Here is a 22,085-nt window from a genome sequence, read left to right on the forward strand (position 1 = left end):
ACATCAGGGCGCGGCGTGACTTCATTCCGCGCTCCCCGCGCCGCCGCAGGACGCTTTAAACGCCGCTCCCGCTCCTCGCCCCGCCGCCTGCACCGCTCCATGGCGCCGCTCAGCCCCCGCGCGGCCGATACCGGCCCGCCTCCCTCCGCTGCCCACAACCAACATGGCCGCCGCGGCCTCCCTCCGCCAGCACGTGACGGCGCAGGAAGCCTCCTCCCCCCCCCGCGCCGTTGCTAGGCGCGCGGAGATCTCGCGAGAGCTGCTGTGGCGGCGGCGGCGGCGGCCGAGATGGCGGACGGGGCGGGTAGCAACGGGGACGCCGCGGCGCTGCTGGTGGGCAGGGAGGCAGGTGAGGGGAACCGGGGGCGGCGAGGGGAACCGGGACGGGGCCGGGAACGGGGCCCGGCCCCGGCCGTGAGCGGGCTGACCGCGGTTGTGTGCCGGCAGTGGAGCGGCTGATCCGGGAGAACGGGCACATCTTCACCGAGGCGCAGTGCAAGGTGTGCAGCGCGCTGCTCATCTCCGAGTCTCAGCGGCTGGCGCACTACCAGGTGAGCCACGGCACCGGGCGGGACGTACCGAGCCGTTCCGGGCCGTGTCCCGCTGTACCGGGCCATAACGGGCCATACCCCTATGTGTTGGGCCGTACCGGGCCATAACGGGCCGTGCTAGGCCGTGTCCCGCTGTACTGGGCCGCACCGGGCCCTATCCCTATGTAACAGGCTGTACTGGGCCATGCCGGGCAGTACCGGGCCGTGCCCCGCTGTACCGGGCTGTACCAGGCTGCCCCAGCCGCTTTCTGCCCCGCAGAGCAAGAAGCACGCCAACAAGGTGCGGCGGTACCTGTCCATCCACGGCGAGGACGAGCTGGCGCCCGGCAAGAGGATGAAAGTGGACGCTAATAAGCAGGTGAGGCAACGCGCCCAGCCTTCCAGGTCCGTCACGGTGGGTCTCAGCTAAATGCTGCCAGGCAGCCCATGCGCTTGTGTGAGAGTGAAGGAAGAAGGCAGCCCTGGGAAGGGCTCTGTGCTCCTGTGGCTGTGCCTCGTCCCGGTGAGTATGGTTCCCATTGCCTTATTCACGTAAAGGAGCTCACACTGCCTCTTACTGAAAGTCTCCCTGTGAATTACGTGAATAAAACAGGGTAAAGTAAATAGGAGCAGCAAGTTCATGAATAACAAAGCCAGGAATATCATTGCACCTGCATAACATTTAATTTCATTACAAGTACTTTCAGGGTTCACAACTAACTGGACTCTTTCTGGCACAACTCTGTTTTTACTTATTTCGGTTTCTTCAGCTGGTGGCTGGAGCCTGTTGGTCAGCGAGAGGAGCACATTCCACCCTGCCATCTGTCTGCCCCGCGACTCATTTGGGAAACAGATTCTACTCTTATGATTGCTTCAGCTTTAATCCCTAACCCTCAAACATTTGTAGTGGGGGTGGAGGGGGGGATAAAGGAGGATGCCTTCGCACATAGTGTTAGGCTTAGAAATGACTGCTGCTGCCTGCTCGGCCAGCATTGTGTTGCCGATGACCCAGCTGATAGCGGTGTTTGTGTTGCGTGGCTCACACCTTGTGGAGAGCAGAAGGCTGGCTGATCCAGTGCTGGCAGCCCCGTGGTTAACCTTGTTCTCAGCCCATACAAGCCAGGACAGCCAGCCCCTCTCCCTAGAGCGGTTCACTAGGATGACAAGGAAGTAACGTGAAGCAGGAAGGCTGTCCAGTCAATGGGAGGACAGTGCTGCACCATGGAACAGTCAAACTTCCAACTTCGCATCTCAGTGTCTCAGATTATTTTGTTTTCTCAAATGCCTTAGCGTTCTTTCTTGTAACAAGAACACTGAGCAAGATGACCTCCCGAGGTGCCTTCCAACCTCAGCCATTCTGTGGTTCTGTGTGCGCAGGAGAGCAAGCAGGAAGGCAGCAATGGGGAGGATAGGAACAAGTGCTGCCCCATCTGTAACATGACCTTCTCCTCTCCGGCTGTGGCAACGTCGCACTACCTGGGGAAGACGCACGCCAAGAACGTGAAGCAGCAGTCCCCCAAAGCAGAAGGTATGACTGCGGTGCCTTCACATTGTAACATGCCAGCTAGAAAATGCTGCACATGGTGATTCTGCACTGGGAAGTGTCGTTGGACCCCAGGTCTGAGCCTTTTTGGGTACGTGTGCCTGTGAAGCGAGGTAGGCCAGCAGTACACCTCCAGAGACTGCTGCTTCTCTCAGCAGCTTGCTTGGTAGGCTGGCATTGACTAAAAGTGGCATGTTTGGGGTGGTTTTTTATTTCTTGCTTGGGTGAAGTGAAGCTTTCAGCAGTGTTGTACCCATCCTTGTATGTAAGGAATGGGACAGAGCTGTTTTCCAGGGAAAGCTGTAGAAATATCTGTCACGGGATGTGATGCTTGCTAAAAGCTTGCAGAAACCGAAGTGACCGGTGAAACGCCTGTAAGGTGAATTGGGCAGGGCTGCTCAGGTGTAAAGGTACAGCTTCTGTGGCTCAGGGACTTCTGAGCTGCAGATAGCTGGGGGCTGGGGATGTGTAGCTGGGAAGTGTGGGCATCTGCTTGTCCTGACCTCCTGCTTTGCCAGTGGCGTCTGCCACGGCCTGCCCTACAGACTGTGCACAGCTAAGGCAGAGCTCAGGCATGAGAGGAGCCTTGGGGAAGGGTGGCTGGACACGGGAGCAGTCTGGTGCACGCCTGCCACTTGGGCGTGAGAGGAGCTCTTGGGTATTTGGAAAGCTTCTGCCCGGTGTTCAGTGCCCCTGCTGGGAGTTGTCTTAGCACGCACCCGGAGGATTAAGGGAAGAGGTAGGGGTGACATCAGTTTGTCCAGAGTTTTTACGTTTTCTGACTAGGTTTGCTTTTGGGGTGTTTGGTTTTTTTGTTTGTTTGTTTAATGCATGTTTTGGGGAAGTAAGATGACTTTTTCTTTTGCATCTGAGTTCTGTGACTGACCAAGAGTTTGGATTCCCCCTACAGAAGTAGCGCCCCCACAGAAACATCCTGCTACCCTCCCCACTTCTACCGTGTCTTCTAACGAAGAGAACAAGGACATTGCTGACCCAGACAAGTTCTGTAGCCTCTGCCATGCCACTTTCAACAACCCCCTTATGGCAAAACAGCATTACGTAGGCAAGAAGCACAGAAAGCAAGAGACCAAACACAAGCTGATGGCACACTACGGCCGAACTCCTGATGCGCCGGCGGCGTCCTTTATGGGTGAGTTCTCAGGAAGCAGGCGAATAAATAGTTGCAGGGCAGGGTGGGAGAGCAGCACCGTGTGTCTGACGGGTCTCTGCGTGAGAGCCCGTGCGGAGGGAGCGGGGAGAATTGCTCACGGTCTCGCAGGATCTCGATGATGCACCGGAAGATGGATTTGGTTGATATCATAACCCCCTGGCAGCAGGAGAGGTTTTAGACTGTAGCTCCTTGTGGCAAGCTCTGGGCTGGGTTTTTGCGGTGTTGTCTAATCGGGTACGTGTCCTTTTTATTCTCTGTGCGGATAATCCAGGGATTTTGGCCAGTGCTGTTTCTAGCTAGGTGGATTGCATCCAAAATGGAAAGATAAAAGTGGCATTTGATGCTTAAAAAATGCCTTCAGAGGGGACTAGCCAAAGAAGGAAGAAATAGGTTTTACTGCACCTGCTGCTTCAAAGCACATGAAAGCCAGAGAGATTTCTCCCTGAATGCTTTCTGCCTCTGTGTGGGCACTTCATCTGATGAACTAATGCAACTCTCCAGAGCAAGCAGGAATGTGGAAAAAATTGAGCTATTAAGGAGGAACTTTAGGCAGACAGTTGAAACTCATTTGGTTTACGTTCTGTTCCCTGTGAGTACTTCTGCCTGATGAAAGCCTTGGAGCCCGGTGCAAGCATTAGGAGCTCGCAGTAAACTCCCCTGTTCCTCCCAGCAGCCTTCTGTTGGAGCAGGAAGTCTGGTACCTGCTGGGTGCTTAAAGTAAATGATAAGCAGACAGATCACCTTAAAATCTTCTTCAAGAGCTTCTTTCTCTGTCATAAAATGCCTGTAAGCAGAAGATTAATTACTCTAATTCTTTGTGGGCCACCTTTAGCTGCTGGTAGCACTTAGGAGAAATGAGGCTCAATTATCCAAGTAATATTCTCTCCCACATCGTGTAGTCATGGGGGAGATGGAAAAGGTGCTTCGTGTTATTTGTGTTATTCGGCTGCTCTTTACTTAATTAATGGGGCCTGATCAATGGTTCCCTTTTATTGTGACTCAGGCTCTGACGGGGTCAGGAGCCCCGGCCCAGGCTGGGTAAGTGGGCAGAGCTGCTGGCCGTGTGATTGATGTCCTCCGTGAAGTCCTCACAAAGCTGGAGTGTCTACGTCCACATCTCCGTGGCACTTCAGCTGTTCCAGGCGAGGTTTCTGAGTTGTAGCTGTAACGTGAGGCTGCTCTGACGTGACGGGCTGCAGTCGGGGACGTGTTTCCCTTTCTCTGTGTGCTAACAGCCACACCAAGCTGGCATGCCAGCACAGTTCTTCCCAGAACAAGCCTCTTGTAGAATTGAGCTCAGATGCTGACCTATACTTTTGTGAAGACTTTTTATTTTCTGAGCACGTGCTGTCCCTAAACGTGCCCTTGTTGGGCTCTGAGTGGCAGCAGGTGAAGGTGTGTCGTTCGCAGTGCAACCCCCAGATACCTGTCTGCTTAAAGTCCCTCTGGGAACCATCAGCGTAGGGTGCGGGGGCACAGCGTGAAGTACTCGGTTCCTCGTTGTACTCAGTACCTCGTTGTCAGATTTTCAAGAGAGAGATCTCGACCTGGATCGTGCAGGGAGGCGGGCGTGAGGGCTGGAACAGCTCCTGTGGGTGGCACAATGTCCAGGCCTGGCTGTTTGGGGAGTTAAATGGCCCACTGGAGTCTGAGGCCTCCGTGGTGCAGCAGCCAGGTGGGGAAGCGTCTGCTGCACCGTGCGCTGTGTTTCTTACCCGGTGGTGCTGCTCTGCACCCCTAGGGTGAATGTCCCCGTTCCCCTTAGGGACGTGTTTTCTTTGTGAGACTCCAAGGCAGAGCCCTCCTCCGGAGAGCCTGAGCTCAGGATCATTTAATGTCCTGGGGACAAGTGCCAGGATTTTCCCCTGTTACGGGCTTTTGTGGTGAACTCTGCTGCAATGTTTGCTTGTTTGCTATCTGTGACCTCCAGAACTTTGTGTAACATGACAACTCCAGCCGGAATCAAAGCCATTGATCTGTCTAGTACAACTATTGTTGGGGACTTTTTTTCTTCAAGTTAACTGATACACTGACTGTAACTAAACTGCTTGCGGATAGAGTTCAATATTCTCAACTGGCACCGCAGCAAGGCTTAGCAGAATGCTGCATTGTGGAACCTGATGTTGTGTATAATCTCCTCTGGCTGCTTTTTTGTTCTTGTTATTATTATTGCAGCGTGTCGAGCTTACAAATTAAGTATCTCCCTTGCTTTCTGTTATGAGACAAACAGAGCAGGAGAAGTGGGCGTTTGGGGAAGAAAAAAAGTGGAGCTGCAGAGGCAGTATTTGGTCTACTCATGCCACGTTTTCACCTCATCTGATGCTGTGAACTGGTTATAGGAAAGGTGTGTTTGTTTTTGTAGATAACGAACCCGGGTTCTGCCCAGGGAAGGCCTCCTGGCTTAGTGCTCCCCTCCTATCACCGACCAGGGCCTGACCAGTATCTGGTGGGGTAGCTGGGTTCTGTCACCTCCCTGTCTGGTCAGGCCATCGATTTGCTACTTGTCTTTGTTTAGCAGGGGTTTAAGGCATCAAGTGAGTGATTATCTTGTTTCTACCTCAGGCACCGGGTTGTTGGCTAGCTGTGTGTTAACATTGCTGTCTGTTTCAGCTGGGAAGGGGTACCCGTGCAACACGTGCAACATAGTTCTGAACTCCATAGAGCAGTACCAGGCTCACATCAGTGGCTTCAAACACAAGAACCAGTAAGTAACTTTCCCGTTAAGTGTGCTTCCGCCCGTGTTAAAACAATGTTTTAGGTATAACTTAAGTGCAGTTTTGCATGCGTATTTCAAGCTGACTCACAAGCAGACCGATACAATTTGTGCAAGCTTGTGCTGTTTGTCCTGGAGCCGACGAACTGGGGTAGGTTTACATCCCCTCCGCCTCTTCGGCAGCTCCCCCTGCAGACAGCTCGGGGACGCTGCTGTAGTAGGAGCGTCCTTCGGTTGTGTTTGGTTCTCAGGGGTTCAGGGCAGCGTGGATCTTTGCAGCGAGCGCATCCAGCCTGACGCTTCTTAAACGCCATTTCTGTAAGAACCAGGATTTTAATTTAATTAAAGACTGTCTTAGTGGAGATCCACTTGCCATTCTAGCCTTGCTTTTAGAGTTGCAACTTTTTCAAGAGTTGCTTTTTTAAAATCTGGCGTGTAGTCAGCATGCTCCAGAAACCGAGGCTATATTTCTGAATTCATTCTACAGCTGGTAAGTTAAATATTGGCATCCCCTGCAAATTATTCATCTCTAAAATTTAGACTGCTAGACAGATGATTAATACCAAATGTACTTGCTCTGGACGCTGTCAAAGTTCTGCTCTTTAATTTCAAAGCCTTGCCTTAAAGAGGGTCAGTAATGGACCCCTGTTGGTTAGACAGCTTCTTAAAGAAAGAGGCATTAGGAAACCCTACCTGAAGTGGTGATAGACTCCTAGCTAGATTTCCCAGAGGGGCTAGGAGGAAAACTGGGATCTTTGGTCATCTATCTGTGGAATAACAGCCCCATTGCACCCTGTCTGTGGAGTACTTGGTTGGAAGACATAAACTCTGCCTGTCCCCCTATGAAAGTTTCAACTCTTGAACAGCGCAGCAGGATCAGTGAACGGCAAAAACCTAGCCTGAATTTAGCCTGCTGTAGAAAGAAACACTGAAGATGTTCCCTGTGCACACACACAGCCGTTCCCTTTAAGGACATGGATGTTGTTCCAGTTTTTCCAGCCAAACAACTCCCTTTCAGAAAGCTGCTTCTGGATTTAGCTGCTAAATGCTGTTCCAGGCCAGCTTCTGCAGGCTGAGAAGAGCCAGGATACTTGCCTTGTAGTGGAAGCACTTAACGGTCCTTGAGCTGTGCAATAGCTAATTCTGCCATGTTAAAGGTGTCTGTTTACACACACAGTAAGGAAGCACTTGGAAGCTTTTCTGGCAAGTGGTTGACTTGCCTGTAGTAGGCTGTTACTCCGCTGACAGCCGTGCTTGCTGAGCAGTGATGGCAGCTGACAGATTTGAGTGATTCTGACATTGTTTCCTTTGTCTCTTCTCTTCCTCTTGCTCCGTTTGACGTCCAGGATGCCAGGAGCAGTGCCGGTTGTAGGACCCTTCCCACCACAGCAGTACGTCCGGGAAGAGTCGACTGCCCCAGGAGGCTACAGTTATTTCAGCCAAGACTTCTAGAGCAAGTTGCAGCACTGTTCTTGGAGTTGTGTTGGTGGCCCAAGAACGCACATCCTTTGCCAGCCCACAATGGTTTCATTATCCCTCTGGATAAGCAAAGCCCTACCCTCCTGTATGCACCCGTCGAGCAGAACGGGGACTGAATCTGTCCAAAAAAGGATCCAGCTGGAAGAGACTTGGTAGACAGCAAATACTTCACTCCCTTAGAGTAGTTTTCATTGTGTAATTGCTTCCTGTAAAGGTGGGTGCGGTGTGAGAGGAAGTGTGTATCTGGTATAAGGAGGGTCTGGCAACAGGCTGGCAACGGCCACCTCCTCCCTCACCAGAGCAAGCGGTGGATTCCTGCACCTGGAAGGCCAGCGTCCCGTGCTCAGAGGTGTCTTTTGCTGGAGGAGAACTCCTAGATCGCAGCAAGCAGCGCTTACGCGGCACGGACGGGGACACCGTGCGGGTTGCCTGGCTTTTTACAGGCCCAAAATGAGAAGCGGCAGTGTAGCACCCCATCATGCCTCCTCTGGGCAGGTTTGTGTGCAGATTTTCATGAGCCACTGCTTGCCCTTAGAGCCTTTCACAGCACTGCAGCCGTTGGTTCTGGAGCTCTGTTGTTTAAGTGTCTAACAAGTAGTCATGATTCCTGGTGTACAGCTTGCTGCTGGTGGGAGTGGGGGCTGAGAGAGGAGATGGAGCTCTTGGCTCTCCAGACAGCTCAGCCCTCTGCTCTGAGGATTTCCATGTGGAAGGAAGTAACTGTTTAGCCTGGTTTCCTATGGAAACAGGTGTATGTGATGATTCACCATGTGTGTCTTTACCCCCTGTAACTTAAACAAATTGCAGCCAAACTTGGCAGTGGTGGCGGTCTCCAAGATCTAAACGCGATCAGCAGGCGAAGGTTGAGCGGAGCGAGTTCGCTTCACGTGCAGGCCCTGACAGAGTTTAAGTGCAGCATTTTCCCTACTGCCAGCAAAATGCTATGGGGAAAGAGAATTTTAAGAAAAAAAGAGAGGAAATCAATCTAGATACGATAGAAGACCGTAGTATAACTTGGTCAAATTGTTAGCTGACTAAAAAACTACAAATCCTCTGGAAATCTGCCTTCGTTAGTCCTTCATTAGACACTCCTTGCCCAAGCCCTCTCCTCAAAGCTCGTACATTCTTGCACCAGCCTGGAGAAGGGGCGTTCTGTATTTCAAACCCGGGAATTAAGTCTGATGGTCTCTTCGTGGTGCTAATGTACCAGATCTGTTAGAAAAGCCTCCGGAAGGAAGGGCAGGCGTCTGAGACTGTTGCGCATTTTGGATGAGTTCTTTAGATGTTTTGTCCTTGAGCTAAGGCATTGTCTGTGCTTCGCCAGCCCACCACGAGAGCCATGTGTGTCGGGCTGGCCTCGCGTTCGGTGCCAGCGCTCCGAGTCAGACGCTCCGCAGCTTCGTCCCAGCGTCGGTGCCTCTGTGGAGCTGGAGCTTTGCTAGCCCGTGGCAAACACCCCGTTGTTTTCCTTCCCTGGGGCAGAAGGCCGGGGATCTGGCCCCTCCTGGGGCTCCGTGGGGCTGGCAGAGCGCTGGGGATGCGCGGCACGGCCAGGGTGGGCTGAGCGGAGCCGCTGCCTCCCGCGGCAGCTGCTGCAGGGCAGGCTGGGGCCCTGCGCTCCCCGCGCTGCGTTCCAGGGGGAGCAGCTGCCGCCCTCGCGAGGCCGAGAGCCAGGCCGTGGAGGCACTTCCAAAATCCAGCGTGCGCTGGTCAGGTTAAGCAAGGGGAGAGAGCTGGTTGCTGATCTCCGCACTTGGAGCGAGTGCCTTCCCCTCCCCGCTCGAGGCTGTGCATGAGCTTTGTTTGCCTTCACCCTGCGCGGAATCTGCCATCTTCCCTTAGGACAGGCTCCTGCTGGTCTGGGTTCGCCTTCCTGATGTTTTCCACTCTTGTTCTACTGCTGAGGTCTGACCTTAGCCTCCTGCTTGAGAGGGAGTCTCTTGTAAACCTCGCAGGCTGATCAATGAGCAGAAAATTGCGACGAACTGAAGGAAGCATTGTGTGCCGGGTGGCACTGGATGGCCTCCAGCACCGATCTCCGCCGCTTAGCTCTCGTCCCGCCCTGTGAATGCAGGTGCCTGCTCGCTGTGCTGTGCGCTGACACCACGAGGGATCCATTTCCAGCACTGCCCAGTCTGGTGTGTCACTGCGCTGTCTGTGTACCGACAGTTTTGCCCTCCCCTGTACACGATGTTTATGTATCTGCTGTTTTCCCTAAGGTGAAGCTCTCCAAATAGAGTGTTTATTACTACTGCTGGGTGCTGTCTCTCTGCAGTAGCCCTTCCTGTTTTGTTTTGCCGTGCTTTGAACAACAGGGCGCGCACACGCCTTTGAAATACTCGGGAGGGGCGGGAGGCTTGTGTTGCCAGCCACCCTCTTCAAGGCTCTGCTGTCATCCCAAGGCCCCTGAGGTCTGCACAAAGCCGGTGAGTGCCTTCCTCTGTGCTCCTCTGGCAAGTCAGCGTGGCCCGGAGCACGCCAATGTCACCGAGGGGAGGACAGGACAGGCTGGCCCCGGAGCCTGCTGGCACCCCTGCGGGCTGTCGTGCGGCTTGCGTTGAAAACATCCGTGACAGCCACGGGGCACAGGGCCTTTTTCCGGCCCTCCCGTGGCAGCGCAGGAGCAGGGCGATGGCAAAGCCTCCTGCCTCTCCGCGCACCCCTCAGCGCACCCCGGGGCACGCACGGGGGCAGAGCAGCACCACCTTCAGCTGCACCCCCTGCCCCGCGGCCCTTCCTGCAGCCGGCTGGGCTCCCCGGGCCTGCCCGTCCTGGCCCCCCTGTGGGCAGGGTTGTGGCGGAGCACAGGGACGCTGTCCCCAGGCACAGCGCAGGCCTTGCGCTGGCGCTGTCCCCGGCCACGGGGCAGTGCAGGGAGGGACGGGCTGCGCCTGCCTGCTGCGGGGCACGGCTCGGCTCTGCCGGGGCGGCGTGGCGGCAGCTGCCAGCCTGTCCCTTGCTGACCCCGTCCCCTCCCCGCAGCAGGGACGTGGTGTTTCTCGCGGCTCCCGGCCTTCCTGTGGGTGCAGGCGCTCCCCGAGGCAGGTGCAGGGTAGGAGGAGGACGTGGGGCTGCCTCTGTCCTGTTCCCATGCTCTGGTCGTTGAACCAGGGGGGTGCCAAAATCACAGGTGGCCTGGCTCTCCGGGTGCATGCTGCCCATCAGGCTGCCCTGGGGGGGCCCAGCAGCCTCGCTCCCCCCGCAGCCCCCAGCTGGTGGCTGTGCTCAGCCAGCTGTGCCTCCCTCTGGCTCCATCCCGCTGCCAGGGCTGGCTGCCACGCTCCAGCCCTCCCCTCCTGCCCTGCTCCCTGCACTGCAGCACCCGGGGGCACCCTGCAGCGCGAGGGGACGGCAGCTGGGGCCGGAGCGCTCTGTGTGCCGGGGGAAGCTGAGCCCAGAGCGCGGCCGTGCCCCCGCACCACTGCTGCTGCCAGCGTGCCTCCCACTATGGGGCCCCTGCGGGCAGCACCTGGCCATGCCGGGGCTCCGGCTGCAAGCCACGGGCCGAGCCCAAGCGCCTTCCGTGCTGGCAGGCAGGCGCGGGGCACGGAGCCACCCCAGCCACATCCCCGCGGAAGCGCCGCCGTCCCCCGCCTGTGCCCGAGCCAGCTCCTTGGAGCCTGTGGGTCTGCGCAGCCGCCTCGTCCCCCGGCACAGCGCGTGGGGCTGGAACCCCGGTCCCCCCTCACCGGGGGGGGGGGGAACGCAGCCCCCCGTCTGCAGCCCTAACCGCTGCCCTCCCTTGTGGCCCCGCTGTCTCCAGCAAGTAAATCAGGTGCAGATGTGGAGGCAGGGCCGGGCGCCTGCTTGCCATTAGGGGCTGGGATCGTGGGGGTGGCCCTGCTTCTGCCTCGCGGCACCCCGCCGTGGCCGTGTTGCTCATGGGATGAGCATCCAGTGCCTCACGGGGGGCAGAGCTGGCGGGAAGAGCCCCCCCGTGGGCCCTGGAGGCCTGGTTTGCTCAGCCCGTGGACGGGCAGTGGCTCCCAGCCTGGTGCCCGGGGGGTCTGCAACGTGCTGCAGGGGAGCAGCGCCCATCCCGGCCCACGTACCCCATCCCTGTGCCTGGCACGGCTGCACCCCGGGATGGGCATCTCGCTGTGCTGCAGCGTGATCCCTGCTCACCCCAGCAGGGGCACAGTGCCCGATGCTGCGGGTGCTGCTGTGCCACGCCGGGGGCTCAACTGGGGCACCGCGTCCCTCACCGGCAGCCCCCGCGCCGGGCCCCGCGTTCTCACCTCCCCAAAGGGAGCAGCGGGTTCATGTTTGCCAAGTTCTGCCTGGTTAAACCTTAACCGGGCTGGGTTGCTCCATCAGTCCCTCCCTGGGGGAGATAAGGATCAGCAGGATCCCAGCGGGACCGTGCTCGGCTCCTGCTGCGGGGTGGGCAGAGGGATGTGGGGGAGCGGAGGGATGCGGCCGGGCTGGGCACGGAGGCTGAGCTCCTGTCCTGGCCCCGGCTCTGCAGGGCAGGCTGCGGGGCTGGGACCCGACGTCCCACATCGCTGTGCCCTGTGCGTGGCCAGCAGCAGCGAGGTGGCTCCTGGCAAGGCTGGAGCAGGACCTGGCCCCACCGGAGCGCCCCGCCCGGCTCGGCTGATAAGAGGCTGCGGGTTGTGGCCGTAAGGCTGCCGTGTGCCAGGGGCAGCGGGGCAGGAGGGAGCCGGGAGCCTTCGCACCGGGACGGCCTGGGGCTGGCGTGCGCCCGCCGCGTGCTCGCACGGCCCCGCTCCCTCGGCGTCCCGACCCCATGCGCATACGGGGTGCTGGGCCTGGGGAGCCTGCGCCCCAAACAACGGCCGTTCAGGAGAAGCCAAGAGAAACTTCCAGGAGGAAAGAGCCCCCCGGGCTCCGGCCCCCCCAGGAGCCACCGGCCGCGCGCGCTCATGCTGGCCGCAGGTGCGACCGCAGCAGGAACGGCGGCGAGCGCTGGGGCCAGGCACAAGGGGCGGCTGTGTTCCCGCAGCCCCGGCTGCCTTCCAAGAGCAATATTGTTGGCACCAGGCAGGCTCCCTGCGCCGGCAGCGCATACACGGGCCTTTCATGAGGGGAGCAGGGATGATTTACTGCCTGGAGGAAGGGGCAGGGGTGGGAGGATGGAGCCCCCTGCGCCCAGCCCCTCGTGCGTGCTCGCTGCCGCGGGGCCCCGCACACGAGCGAGGCCATGGGTCCGGCTCGGTGCACGCAAACAGCAAATATCACCTCTCCTGGGTCGGGTTTGGGGCAGAGCGGGTCCCCCTGCCCCATCTGTACCGTGCCCACCACCCACCTATGGGCACCCCCTCCCCGGTCACCCTGCCGTGTCCAGCTCTCTGCAGCGCGGTGCCCAGGGGGACACGCACCCCTTGCGGTGCTGCGGCTGACGGGAGCAGCCCGGGGAGCAAAGGGGGGTGCAGGGGCAGGGCTGCCCCCATGGCACGGGGAGCCGGCGCTGGCACAATCCCCCCTTGTTGAGCTGCTGGCGTGGCGGAGGCCGTGGCGGTGCTGCCGGAGGCGGGCGGCAGGCGGTGGGCCGTGCTGCCGTGAAGGGCTTTTTGTTTGCCTTCAGTTGCTGTTATAAATCAAGCGAGGCAGCCCGAGCCCCCAGCCCCACAGCAGGGAGGGGAGCAGCTCCCTGCCGCCCGCAGCCCGTGCCCCCCCCACCCGGTCTCTGCGGGGATGCCCAGCGTGGCACGGGGCGAGCTGCCAGCGCGGGTCCCCTCGTCCTGCTCCTATCTGCCTGCCCTGCTCTGTCCCTGCTGCAGGGACCTGGATGGGGTTTAGGGTCTCTGTGCCCATCCCAGGCTCTGGGTCCCGTGGGCTCCCAGCTCTCCTCCAGCATTCCCAGCACTGGGAATGATCCCTTCCCACGCTCGCCCCGATCTCCCCTGGGGCTCCAGGGTTTTGTGCATCCATCCGCTGGGATCTGCTGCCCCCCAGCCCCTCCGCACCCCAGCACCCAGACCTGCCCCGAGCTGGGCTGCCTGGCACTGCCGGCTCCGCTTCGCCGAGGATTTCCCTGTCCTCCCAGTCTAGATGTGGTTTCGGTTCGAATCGAGCTGAACCCAACATTTTTTCCGTGTTTCCGGCACGCCGCGAGCTCTGCGGAGGCGGCTGCTGCCCCGTGAAATCGATGTTCCCGTCCGCTCCGCGTGCCGGCAGGAATGCACCGCGCCGAACAGCTGCCGGGGGCCGCGGGGGCTGCTCCGTGCTCCTCTGTGCCCCGGGGTGGGGGCAGCGCCCCGGGCGGGGGGCAGCGCGGGGTGGGTGACACCGCGGGTGACCGTGGCACCGCGCAGCCCTCGTGTGACACCGCCTCGTGCCGCGCTCGCTGTTCTCATGCGCCGGAGCCGTGCCCTGGCCTCGTGGCCCCGTGGGATGGGGGGGACGGGGGGGGACGGGGGGGGACGGGGGTGGCCGTGCCCCGCTCACAGCGGCACGGGGCTCGGGGCAGCGCAGCCCCACACCGAGCTGCGAAGCCCGCAGCCAGCCTGCGGCTGCGGGAGGGCTCTGGGGACCGGGGACCGGGTCCCCGTTACCGGCAGGGGATGGAGGAGGCGGCCGGGGGTCGCTCGCGGTGCCCGGGGTCCCCCCGGTGGGGTCCGGGAGGTGTTTATGGGCCGGATTAGGGCCGCCCGGGCCCCGGCTCGCAGCCCCGCGGTGTTTTTACGACGGGGCCTTATGGGCTCCTAATGGGGGTCACGCACGGCCGCTTTATGGCCCCGGCAGCGATAAGGCGGCGGCTAATTGCGGCGGCACCAATTAGCCCGCGGGTGCGCTGCCCCGCTGCCGGGAACGGCGCCCGGCAACGCTCGGGCACGGCTCGGGCTCGGTCCCGGGCTCGGTCCCGGGGGCGGGGCGGGGTCGGGGCCGCCCGCGGCGCGGTGTAACCCGAGCGCCGCCCTACAAAGTGCCCGCGCCCGCGGCGGCGGCAGAGCGCGGCCAAGGCGGCGGCGGAGCCAGCTCCAGGCCGGGGGCCGCCATGGGGACGGGGCGCTGAGCCCGGCACGGCTCGGCTCGGCCCGGCACGGCACGGCCCCGGAGGCGCCGGCGGCGGCGGCGGACTTTGCCCGGGTCCTCCCCGCACCGCGCGGGCGGCTCCGCCGAGGGAGCCGCTCCCCGCCGGTAACGCCGCGACCCCCTCCCGCGACCCCCCCCCAATCCCTCCCCGCCGCCCCCATCCCTTCCCCGACCCCCGCCCCATCCCTCCCCGCCGCCCCATCCGCGGGGCGCCGAGCCCGGGACCTCTCCCCGCGCCCCCCGCTCCTGCCGTCCCCTCCCCGTCCCCCCCCTCGGGTTAAGGCTACGGGCAGCCCCCCCCCCCCCCCCATTTTTCCCAGTCCCCTCCCAGGTCCCCAAACCCCCACAAGGTCCCTGCGGTCGCGGGGACTGGCGCTGCCCCGGTCGGGGCCGTGCCGTCGGGGCTCCGCGCAGCCCTCCGGTCCCGGCCCGGCCCGTCCCTCACCGGGTCCGGGCGCGGCCCGGCTCCCCCCGGGGGCGCGCAGCCCCCTGACCGCGCTGCCGGTGCCTTGCAGGAGGCCGGCAAGATGCGGCCGCTCTGGCACGTCCTGGCCGGGCTGCTGCTGGCGGCTCGGCCCGCCGCCTCCCGCCGTGGGGCGATGGAGACAGGTACGGGGCCGGAGGGGGGGGACTCGGGGCTCGGGAGAGGGGGTTTCGGGGTTGGGGTGGCGTCTTTGGCTCCGGCACCCCGCCGAGACCCCCGTGCTGCCCGCCGGTGGTGGGCTTGACTGGGTGCGAGAGCGGGTGGCTGGGAGGCACCTTGCACCCAGCACGGCTGGGGTGGGATCTGCGGCCACGCTGGGGGGTTTCTGGGGCGGTGAGGCTGCTTTCGGTGGTCTTTGCATGTTGGCTCGGTGTTGGCTCGGTCCCCAAGGCGCACGGCGTGCGGGCAGCCCGGTGGCGTGGCCGGGGTTGGTGCAGCAGTGGTCAGGCGATGCTGGGCGGTTGGGTCGTTCCCGCTCTGGATGTGCACACGTGTGCTGACAGCCGCAGCGCTCGGGGCTCGGGGACGTTGCACGGGACACGCAGGCAGGGGCTGCGGGGCTGCCGTGCTCGGAGCTGCGGGGCTTTGGGTCCTGGCATCTCCTCCGCTTCGGGTCCAAGCATCACCGCTCCGATGCTGTGCTGGGACAGCAAGGGCTGTCTGTACTGCGGTCTGCTCCAGGCAGACCAGAACAGAACAGAATAATTCTTTGGTGCTGGCTTTTCCAGCAGCCCTGTGGGGAGGGTGGCCAGGAGGGTTTGATGCTGAGGGCACCCGTTCCCTTCCCGTTCCCAGCGCAGCAGGATGGGCTTGGGCACCCTGTGCCTGCAGGAGTGGCGCCCCCGAAAGGAGTTTGGCATTGTGTGGCCTTGGACAGGGACACGCCAGTGCCAGGCAGCCGCTGGGGAAGCCTCGTCCCCGTGCCCGAGGGCAGAGTCCAGCCCTCGCCCGTGTCCGCAGCCGAGCACCGGGCCACATCGTGCCGTGTGCTCCGTGCGCCGGGCGGGTGTGTGGCGGGGCCGTGCTGTCGGGGGGGAGAGCACCGTGCCTGGCGCTCAGCGCGTCTCTCCTGGGCTGCAGAGCTGTTTGAGAGTCCCTTGCTGGAGTCGGAGGAGGAACATCTCCTGCTGGACCCAGGCAATGTGCTGAAGCTGTACTGCGACGCCAACCACAGCGGTGCCAGCGTGGTCTGGTACAAGGAGTCCAGGCCACTTGTCCCGGGGGGCCGCGTCCATCTCCAGCAGAGCTTGTTGGAGATCTCCGAGGTCGCCTACGAGGACTCGGGGCTCTATGTGTGCCGGGCACGGGGCACTGGGGAGATCCTGCGCAACTTCACCATCTCCGTCGTGGGTGAGAGCCCAGGGCAGCGCTGGGGGGAACGCGCCCCCGCTTCCCTGGTCCTGCGGACGGGGGCATCCCTCACAACCTGCCTCCCCTCGCAGACTCGCTGGCGTCGGGCGATGACGACGAAGACAGCGATGGGGACGGTCCCCACGGAGACCGCAGCGAGGAGCCCGTCTACGTGCACAGAGGTGAGTGCTGCCCTGGGCAGGGCCGAGCTGGGCTGCCTGGCGCTGTGCCGCGCGCCCCGTCCCACGGCACGCCACGTCTGCCCCCAGCACCGTACTGGACCCACCCGCACCGGATGGACAAGAAGCTGTACGCCGTCCCCGCGGGGAACACCGTCAAGTTTCGCTGCCCGGCCTCGGGCAGCCCCAGCCCCAGCATCCGCTGGTTCAAGAACGGGCGCGAGTTCCGGGGGGAGCACCGCATCGGGGGCATCCGGGTAAGGTCCCCATTCCCCCTGCTCCTGGCATCCCGCTCAGCAGCGGCTCTGTTGAGCTGACCCCGTTCCTCCCCCCGCCTCTCCTCCCCGCTGCAGCTCCGGCACCAGCACTGGAGCCTGGTCATGGAGAGCGTGGTGCCCTCCGACCGCGGCAACTACACCTGCCTGGTGGAGAACAGGTTTGGGAGCATCCGCTACAGCTACCTGCTGGACGTGCTGGGTGAGGGCTCTGCTGGCGGCGCTGCTCCCGGGTCTCCGCTCGCATAGTGCCTGGGAGCGGGGACAGGCTTGGGGGAATGGGGTGGAGGAGCCCGTGCTCAGCTCCTCTCTGCCTGAGCATCCCTTGCACGCGAGGGACGTGGGGACGAGGCACCAGCTGGGTTCACCGTGGGTCCCTGGGGGTTCACGGAGGGTGGGGAGGCAGCGGTGTGACCCCTCTGCGGGTGCCGCGGGCCACGCGGGTGATGCTGCTCTGCTGTCCCGGGTGCAGAGAGGTCCCCGCACCGGCCCATCCTGCAGGCAGGGCTCCCCGCCAACACCACCGCCCTGGTGGGCAGCGACGTGGAGTTCTTCTGCAAGGTCTACAGCGACGCCCAGCCCCACATCCAGTGGCTGAAGCACATAGAGGTGAACGGCAGCAGCTACGGCCCCGACGGGGTGCCCTACGTGCAAGTGCTCAAGGTAGCGGCCGGGACCCCCTGGTGCTCCCCCCGGAGGGGTGACGGGGGGCACGCAGAGCCCGTCCCCGTGGGGGGATGCTCACAGTCCTTGGCTCTGCCGGCAGACCGCGGATATCAACAGCTCGGAGGTGGAGGTGCTGTACCTGCGCAACGTCTCCATGGAGGACGCGGGCGAGTACACCTGCCTGGCGGGGAACTCCATCGGCCTCTCCTACCAGTCGGCCTGGCTCACCGTGCTCCCAGGTAGGGCTGGGGGGGGTCGGGGAGCACCGTGAGGCTGGTCGGGGCTGGGGGCGGCCCTGGGTGTTGCAGGGACTGCAGGCTGACGCCTCCTCTCCCTCCAGAAGAGGAGCTGGTGCGGGAGGCCGAGGCCCCCGAGGCCAAGTACACGGACATCATCATCTACACGTCGGGCTCGCTGGCCGTGGCCATGGCCGTCATCATCGTGGTGCTGTGCCGGATGCAGACGCAGTCGAGCAAGCAGCCCCTGGAGCCCATGGCGGTCCACAAGCTCTCCAAATTCCCGCTCATCCGGCAGGTGAGGGCCGAGCTGGAGCCCTGGGGGGACGTTGGTGGCCGACTGGCTCTGCTGGTGCCACCTGCCCCTGTCACACCTTACCCTCCTGACGGCCTCGGCATGAGCCCTGCCCTTGGGGCCATCGGCCCAGGCACGAGGCCGGGCGGCTGAGGTCTCCCGCGCTCTCTCTGCAGTTCTCCCTGGACTCCAGCTCCTCTGGGAAGTCCAGCACGTCCCTGATGCGCGTCACTCGCCTCTCCTCCAGCTGTGCCCCCATGCTGGCGGGGGTCGTGGAGCTGGACCTGCCCCTCGACTCCAAGTGGGAGTTCCCCCGGGACAAGTACGGAGCCGCGCGGCGCTGGGGAGGGCTGGGGCTGGCGGTGCCAGCGCTGCAGCTCTGCGCTGCCCCTGGATCCAGCTCACAGCTCTGCCTCTCCCTGCCAGGCTGGTGCTGGGCAAGCCCCTGGGAGAAGGCTGCTTCGGCCAGGTGGTGCGGGCAGAGGCGTACGGCATCGACAGGGAGCGGCCGGACAGAGCCGTCACCGTGGCTGTGAAGATGCTCAAAGGTAAGGAGGGGGAGGTTCCCCTGCAGCCTCCCGGGCACGGGGGCTGTGGCGGTGCCGGGCTGCGGCACCACGCTGGCTGGCGCAGTGACACAGCCCCCTGTCCCCAGACAACGCCACCGACAAGGACCTGGCCGACCTCATCTCCGAGATGGAGATGATGAAGCTCATGGACAAGCACAAAAACATCATCAACCTCCTGGGCGTCTGCACGCAGGACGGTGAGGGGGGGCCCTGGGGAAGGCTGGGCGCGGGGTGCGGGGGCCGCAGGGGGCAGTGGCAGGAAGGGTGCTGGGGGCAGGACGGGGCTGGGGGGCGGCGGGGCAGGGACACGAGGGCTGAGCGGAGCGTTCGCCCTTTGCAGGGCCGCTGTATGTGATTGTGGAGTTCGCAGCCAAGGGCAACCTGCGCGAGTACCTCCGCGCCCGGCGCCCTCCCACGCCCGACTACACCTTCGACATCACGGCGCTGCCTGAGGAGCAGCTCTCCTTCAAGGACCTGGTGTCCTGCGTCTACCAGGTGGCCCGCGGCATGGAGTACCTGGAGTCCAAGCGGGTAGGGCTGGCGCAGCCCGCGCGGGGTGCCGAAAAGAGCGGGGCGGGAGGGATGAAGCCCCCAGCCCTGGGGGTGATGGTGCCATGGGGGGGGCTGGTGGCACCTCGGGGTGCCATAGTGGGGTCAGGGTGTGCCGAGGGAGCGCGCTGAGCTGCAGCTGCCCTCTCACGTCTCCTGCGGGTGCCGCTTCCCTCCCGGCAGTGCATCCACCGCGACCTGGCTGCCCGCAACGTGCTGGTCACAGCAGAGAGCGTGATGAAAATCGCCGACTTCGGCTTGGCCAGGGACGTCCACGACATCGACTACTACAAGAAAACCAGCAACGTGAGCACGGGGGGGGCAGAGCGAGGGGCAGAGCGAGGGCTGGGAGGCCGGGACCCCAGCTCAGCAGAGGGTTTGCTCCTGCAGGGCCGCCTGCCCGTGAAGTGGATGGCACCAGAGGCTCTGTTTGACCGCGTCTACACCCACCAGAGCGACGTGTGAGTCCTGGGGCCCGAGGGCTGCCACGAGGTGCGGGCTGAGGCAGCACCGTGGGGCCGTGTGTGTGCTGGAGGGTCCCCATCCGTAGGACAGGGGTGCTCCAGGGGGCTGGCACCAGCCTGGTGGCAGCCGGACCCCTCCTGCTGGGGCAGGGTGCAGGGACGTGTCCAAGCCCCCTTGCCACGTGTGATCCCAGGTGGTCCTTTGGGATCCTGATGTGGGAGATCTTCACCCTGGGCGGCTCACCCTACCCCGGCATCCCCGTGGAGGAGCTCTTCAAGCTGCTGAAGGAGGGGCACCGCATGGACCGGCCGTCCAACTGCACCCACGAGCTGTGAGTAGCGGCCGGGGGGGGGCGGGCAGGGCCAGCGGTGCCCCCCCCTAACGCGGCCCGGCCCCCAGGTACATGCTGATGCGGGAGTGCTGGCACGCCGTGCCCTCGCAGCGCCCCACCTTCAAGCAGCTGGTGGAGGGGCTGGACAAGATCCTGGCGGCCGTCTCGGAGGAGGTGAGTGATGATGAGGATGGTGTGCGTGGCGGGGGGGTGGCGGCGGGGCGGGCGCTGACGGCACGGTGTCTCCCCTGCAGTACCTGGACCTCTCCATGCCCTTCGAGCAGTACTCGCCCTCCTGCGAGGACACCACCAGCACCTGCTCCTCGGACGACTCCGTCTTCACCCACGACCCGCTGCCGCTCGCTCCCTGCCTCTTCACCTACCCCAGCGTGAGGACTTAAGGGCGGGCAGGGCAGGGCGATGCCGCGGAGCGGATCCAGGCAGGGCTATTCCCTGCTGCACCCAGCGTGAGCAGCGCATTGGGTGGCCCCCTCCCCGGGGACTGGGCTCTTTTTCCCCCCCCCCCGTTTCTGCACGAAGCCCTTCAGTCCTGGTCGGGTCCCAGCAATGCAGGGCTGAGCGAGCCCTCTGCCTGGTGGGGGGGCAGGGGGGGCACTGCTCCGCGGTGCCCCCGGGGAGCCGGGCTGTGTCCAGTGTTTCGATGGAAGTGTCTCCTGGCGGGAGCCCCGCTGCCTGCCTCTGTACATAGCCATAGAGATGAATATTTATGTACGTGAAATATCGACCTGATAAATTATTTTTTTGGAATAGACCCTGGTGCAGTTTCTGGGCTGCTCCCAGGGGCGAGGAGGGCCGGGGGAGGACGCGCGCTGCCGGGGGGCAGTGCCACAGGTGCAGGAAGCGGCGTCCCCACTCCTGTGCCTCCAGCCCCGCTCCGGCACAAAGCACTGTTGCATCTGTTCCCCATTAGCCACTGTTGCGCTAAGCCACCGTGAACTCCGCTACCAGCATCGCCCTGAAACTGATCCACCAACTGCTGCCGGCTCCCAGGCTGGGAAAGAGCCCCCGGCCCGGCACGCTGGGGACCCCCCCTCCCCACCTGGGCCAGCCCCAGGACACCAGATAAAAGTGAGTTACGGGCTCTGCGCTGCCTTCTCCTAACCCCAGCGCCCCTGCGAGCGAGGTTTGGGGGCTTCAGCCCCAGGCCCTGCTTTCTGGTGCCTGCTTTGCCCCGCGGCACCCAGCTCAGCTCTGCAGGGAGTGGGGGCTGCAGCTGTCTCGCCCCCTCCTGCCAGCCTACTCCCTGGGTCTAGGGTTTCACCTCGTCTCCTCTGCTCCGGCAAGGGCTGGGCTTTGCAGGGCCGTTAGCCCCGGGATCTGGTTTCCTTCCCCAGCTCCCAGCTGCGGGCGCAGCTCCAGCGGCGGGGCGCAGCCCCCCCAGCCTGCAAGGTGGCTCTCGGGGAGCAATGGGGATGTGTGGGGCGGGAGCTGGGGGCTCAGCGCAGATGGAAAGCGGTCCCTTCATCTCACCCCTGCTTGCAGTACGGTGCAGCCACCTTTGGGCAAGCTCCTGTGGGGCAGAGCCTGCCCTGCCCCGTACCTGCTTGTAGAGCTGCTCCAGGGTCCCCTCCTGTCGTGCAGCCCCAGCAGTGCTGCCAGGAGGATTCCAGCCCTGAAGCAGGCCTGCACCGCTCCCAGCCCCTCACCCAGGGGCCCTGTTCCTCCTCTCCCCTGGGCAGAGCCCCCCCGGGGCCTGCAGACCACCAGCAGGTGTGAAACCTGCCCCGTCCCCGCTGCCTCCCTGCCCGGCGAAGGATCCCAGCTGTCTGCTAATGTGCCAGAACCAATGCATTTATCACAGCCCTGAATGGGGCATTCACACGCCGGAGGGCAAACTGCCCGGGCTGGCTGCCCCACACCCCACGGCCCCAGGGGAGCCAGCCCTGGGTAAACCCGGACCCGTGGGTGCCTGGGGACGGGGCTGTGCAGGGGATTTGCTTCCTTGGCGCTTCCCTGGAAAATGGAGCAGTGGCCAATTTGCAAAAGGATGGTGGGGAGGGGGATTCATCGATCCCTAATGGCACGCGGGGGGACCTCGCGCCCCCTGTGCCCAGGGCTTGGGGTGAGATGGGGGCAGCAGGGTGTGGGTGCAACCCCACAGGGCCTCGCTTCCTTCCCGCTCACTGAGCTCACAAGGTGAGCGTGCATCTTTGCAGCTCGTGCATTCATGCCACCAGCCACCCAGAGATGCTTTTGGGGCCACCAGCAATGCTTTTGGGGTCCTAGCGGT

At 62.8% G+C, this 22,085-nt stretch overlaps 2 protein-coding genes across 3 annotated transcripts; both read left to right on the forward strand.

Moving 5' to 3' along the window:
* The first annotated feature begins 148 nt into the window (after positions 1–148).
* On the forward strand, positions 149–9,687 carry ZNF346 (zinc finger protein 346). Its single transcript, XM_080555191.1, has 7 exons — positions 149–349; positions 448–551; positions 811–909; positions 1,908–2,058; positions 2,984–3,223; positions 5,855–5,948; positions 7,304–9,687. Exons 1-7 carry the CDS (start codon positions 289–291, stop codon positions 7,407–7,409), a joined length of 855 nt encoding a protein of 284 aa, XP_080411317.1. The 5' UTR covers positions 149–288; the 3' UTR covers positions 7,410–9,687.
* A 4,644-nt stretch (positions 9,688–14,331) lies between these two features.
* FGFR4 (fibroblast growth factor receptor 4) lies at positions 14,332–20,604 on the forward strand. 2 transcript variants are annotated; one of them, XM_080555180.1, is made up of 18 exons: positions 14,332–14,540; positions 14,951–15,044; positions 16,000–16,269; positions 16,362–16,451; positions 16,539–16,705; positions 16,802–16,925; positions 17,196–17,386; positions 17,490–17,628; positions 17,730–17,923; positions 18,097–18,242; positions 18,347–18,468; positions 18,576–18,686; positions 18,830–19,020; positions 19,222–19,344; positions 19,429–19,499; positions 19,697–19,834; positions 19,903–20,008; positions 20,089–20,604. In XM_080555180.1, the coding sequence occupies exons 2-18, from the start codon at positions 14,963–14,965 to the stop codon at positions 20,233–20,235; spliced, it is 2,412 nt and encodes an 803-aa protein (XP_080411306.1). In that variant the 5' UTR covers positions 14,332–14,540; positions 14,951–14,962; the 3' UTR covers positions 20,236–20,604. The 2 variants fall into 2 exon arrangements, with proteins under 2 accessions (XP_080411306.1, XP_080411305.1); XM_080555179.1 differs by having other exon boundaries at positions 14,405–14,540; positions 16,362–16,705.
* The last annotated feature ends 1,481 nt before the right edge of the window (positions 20,605–22,085 follow it).

This window comes from Anser brachyrhynchus (genome assembly GCF_964034855.1).
Source record: "Anser brachyrhynchus genome assembly, chromosome: 14".
NCBI lineage: Eukaryota > Metazoa > Chordata > Aves > Anseriformes > Anatidae > Anser > Anser brachyrhynchus.

Coding starts and splice junctions, on each gene's coding strand:
- ZNF346 (XM_080555191.1), top strand. CDS start 289: ATGGCGGACGGGGCGGGTAGCAACGGGGACGCCGCGGCGCTGCTGGTG. Junction 910..1,907: donor AAGTGGACGCTAATAAGCAG/GTGAGGCAACGC, acceptor CTGTGTGCGCAG/GAGAGCAAGCAGGAAGGCAG. Junction 3,224..5,854: donor GCCGGCGGCGTCCTTTATGG/GTGAGTTCTCAG, acceptor TGTCTGTTTCAG/CTGGGAAGGGGTACCCGTGC.
- FGFR4 (XM_080555179.1), top strand. CDS start 14,963: ATGCGGCCGCTCTGGCACGTCCTGGCCGGGCTGCTGCTGGCGGCTCGG. Junction 15,045..15,999: donor CCGTGGGGCGATGGAGACAG/GTACGGGGCCGG, acceptor CCTGGGCTGCAG/AGCTGTTTGAGAGTCCCTTG. Junction 19,835..19,902: donor TCCAACTGCACCCACGAGCT/GTGAGTAGCGGC, acceptor CCCGGCCCCCAG/GTACATGCTGATGCGGGAGT.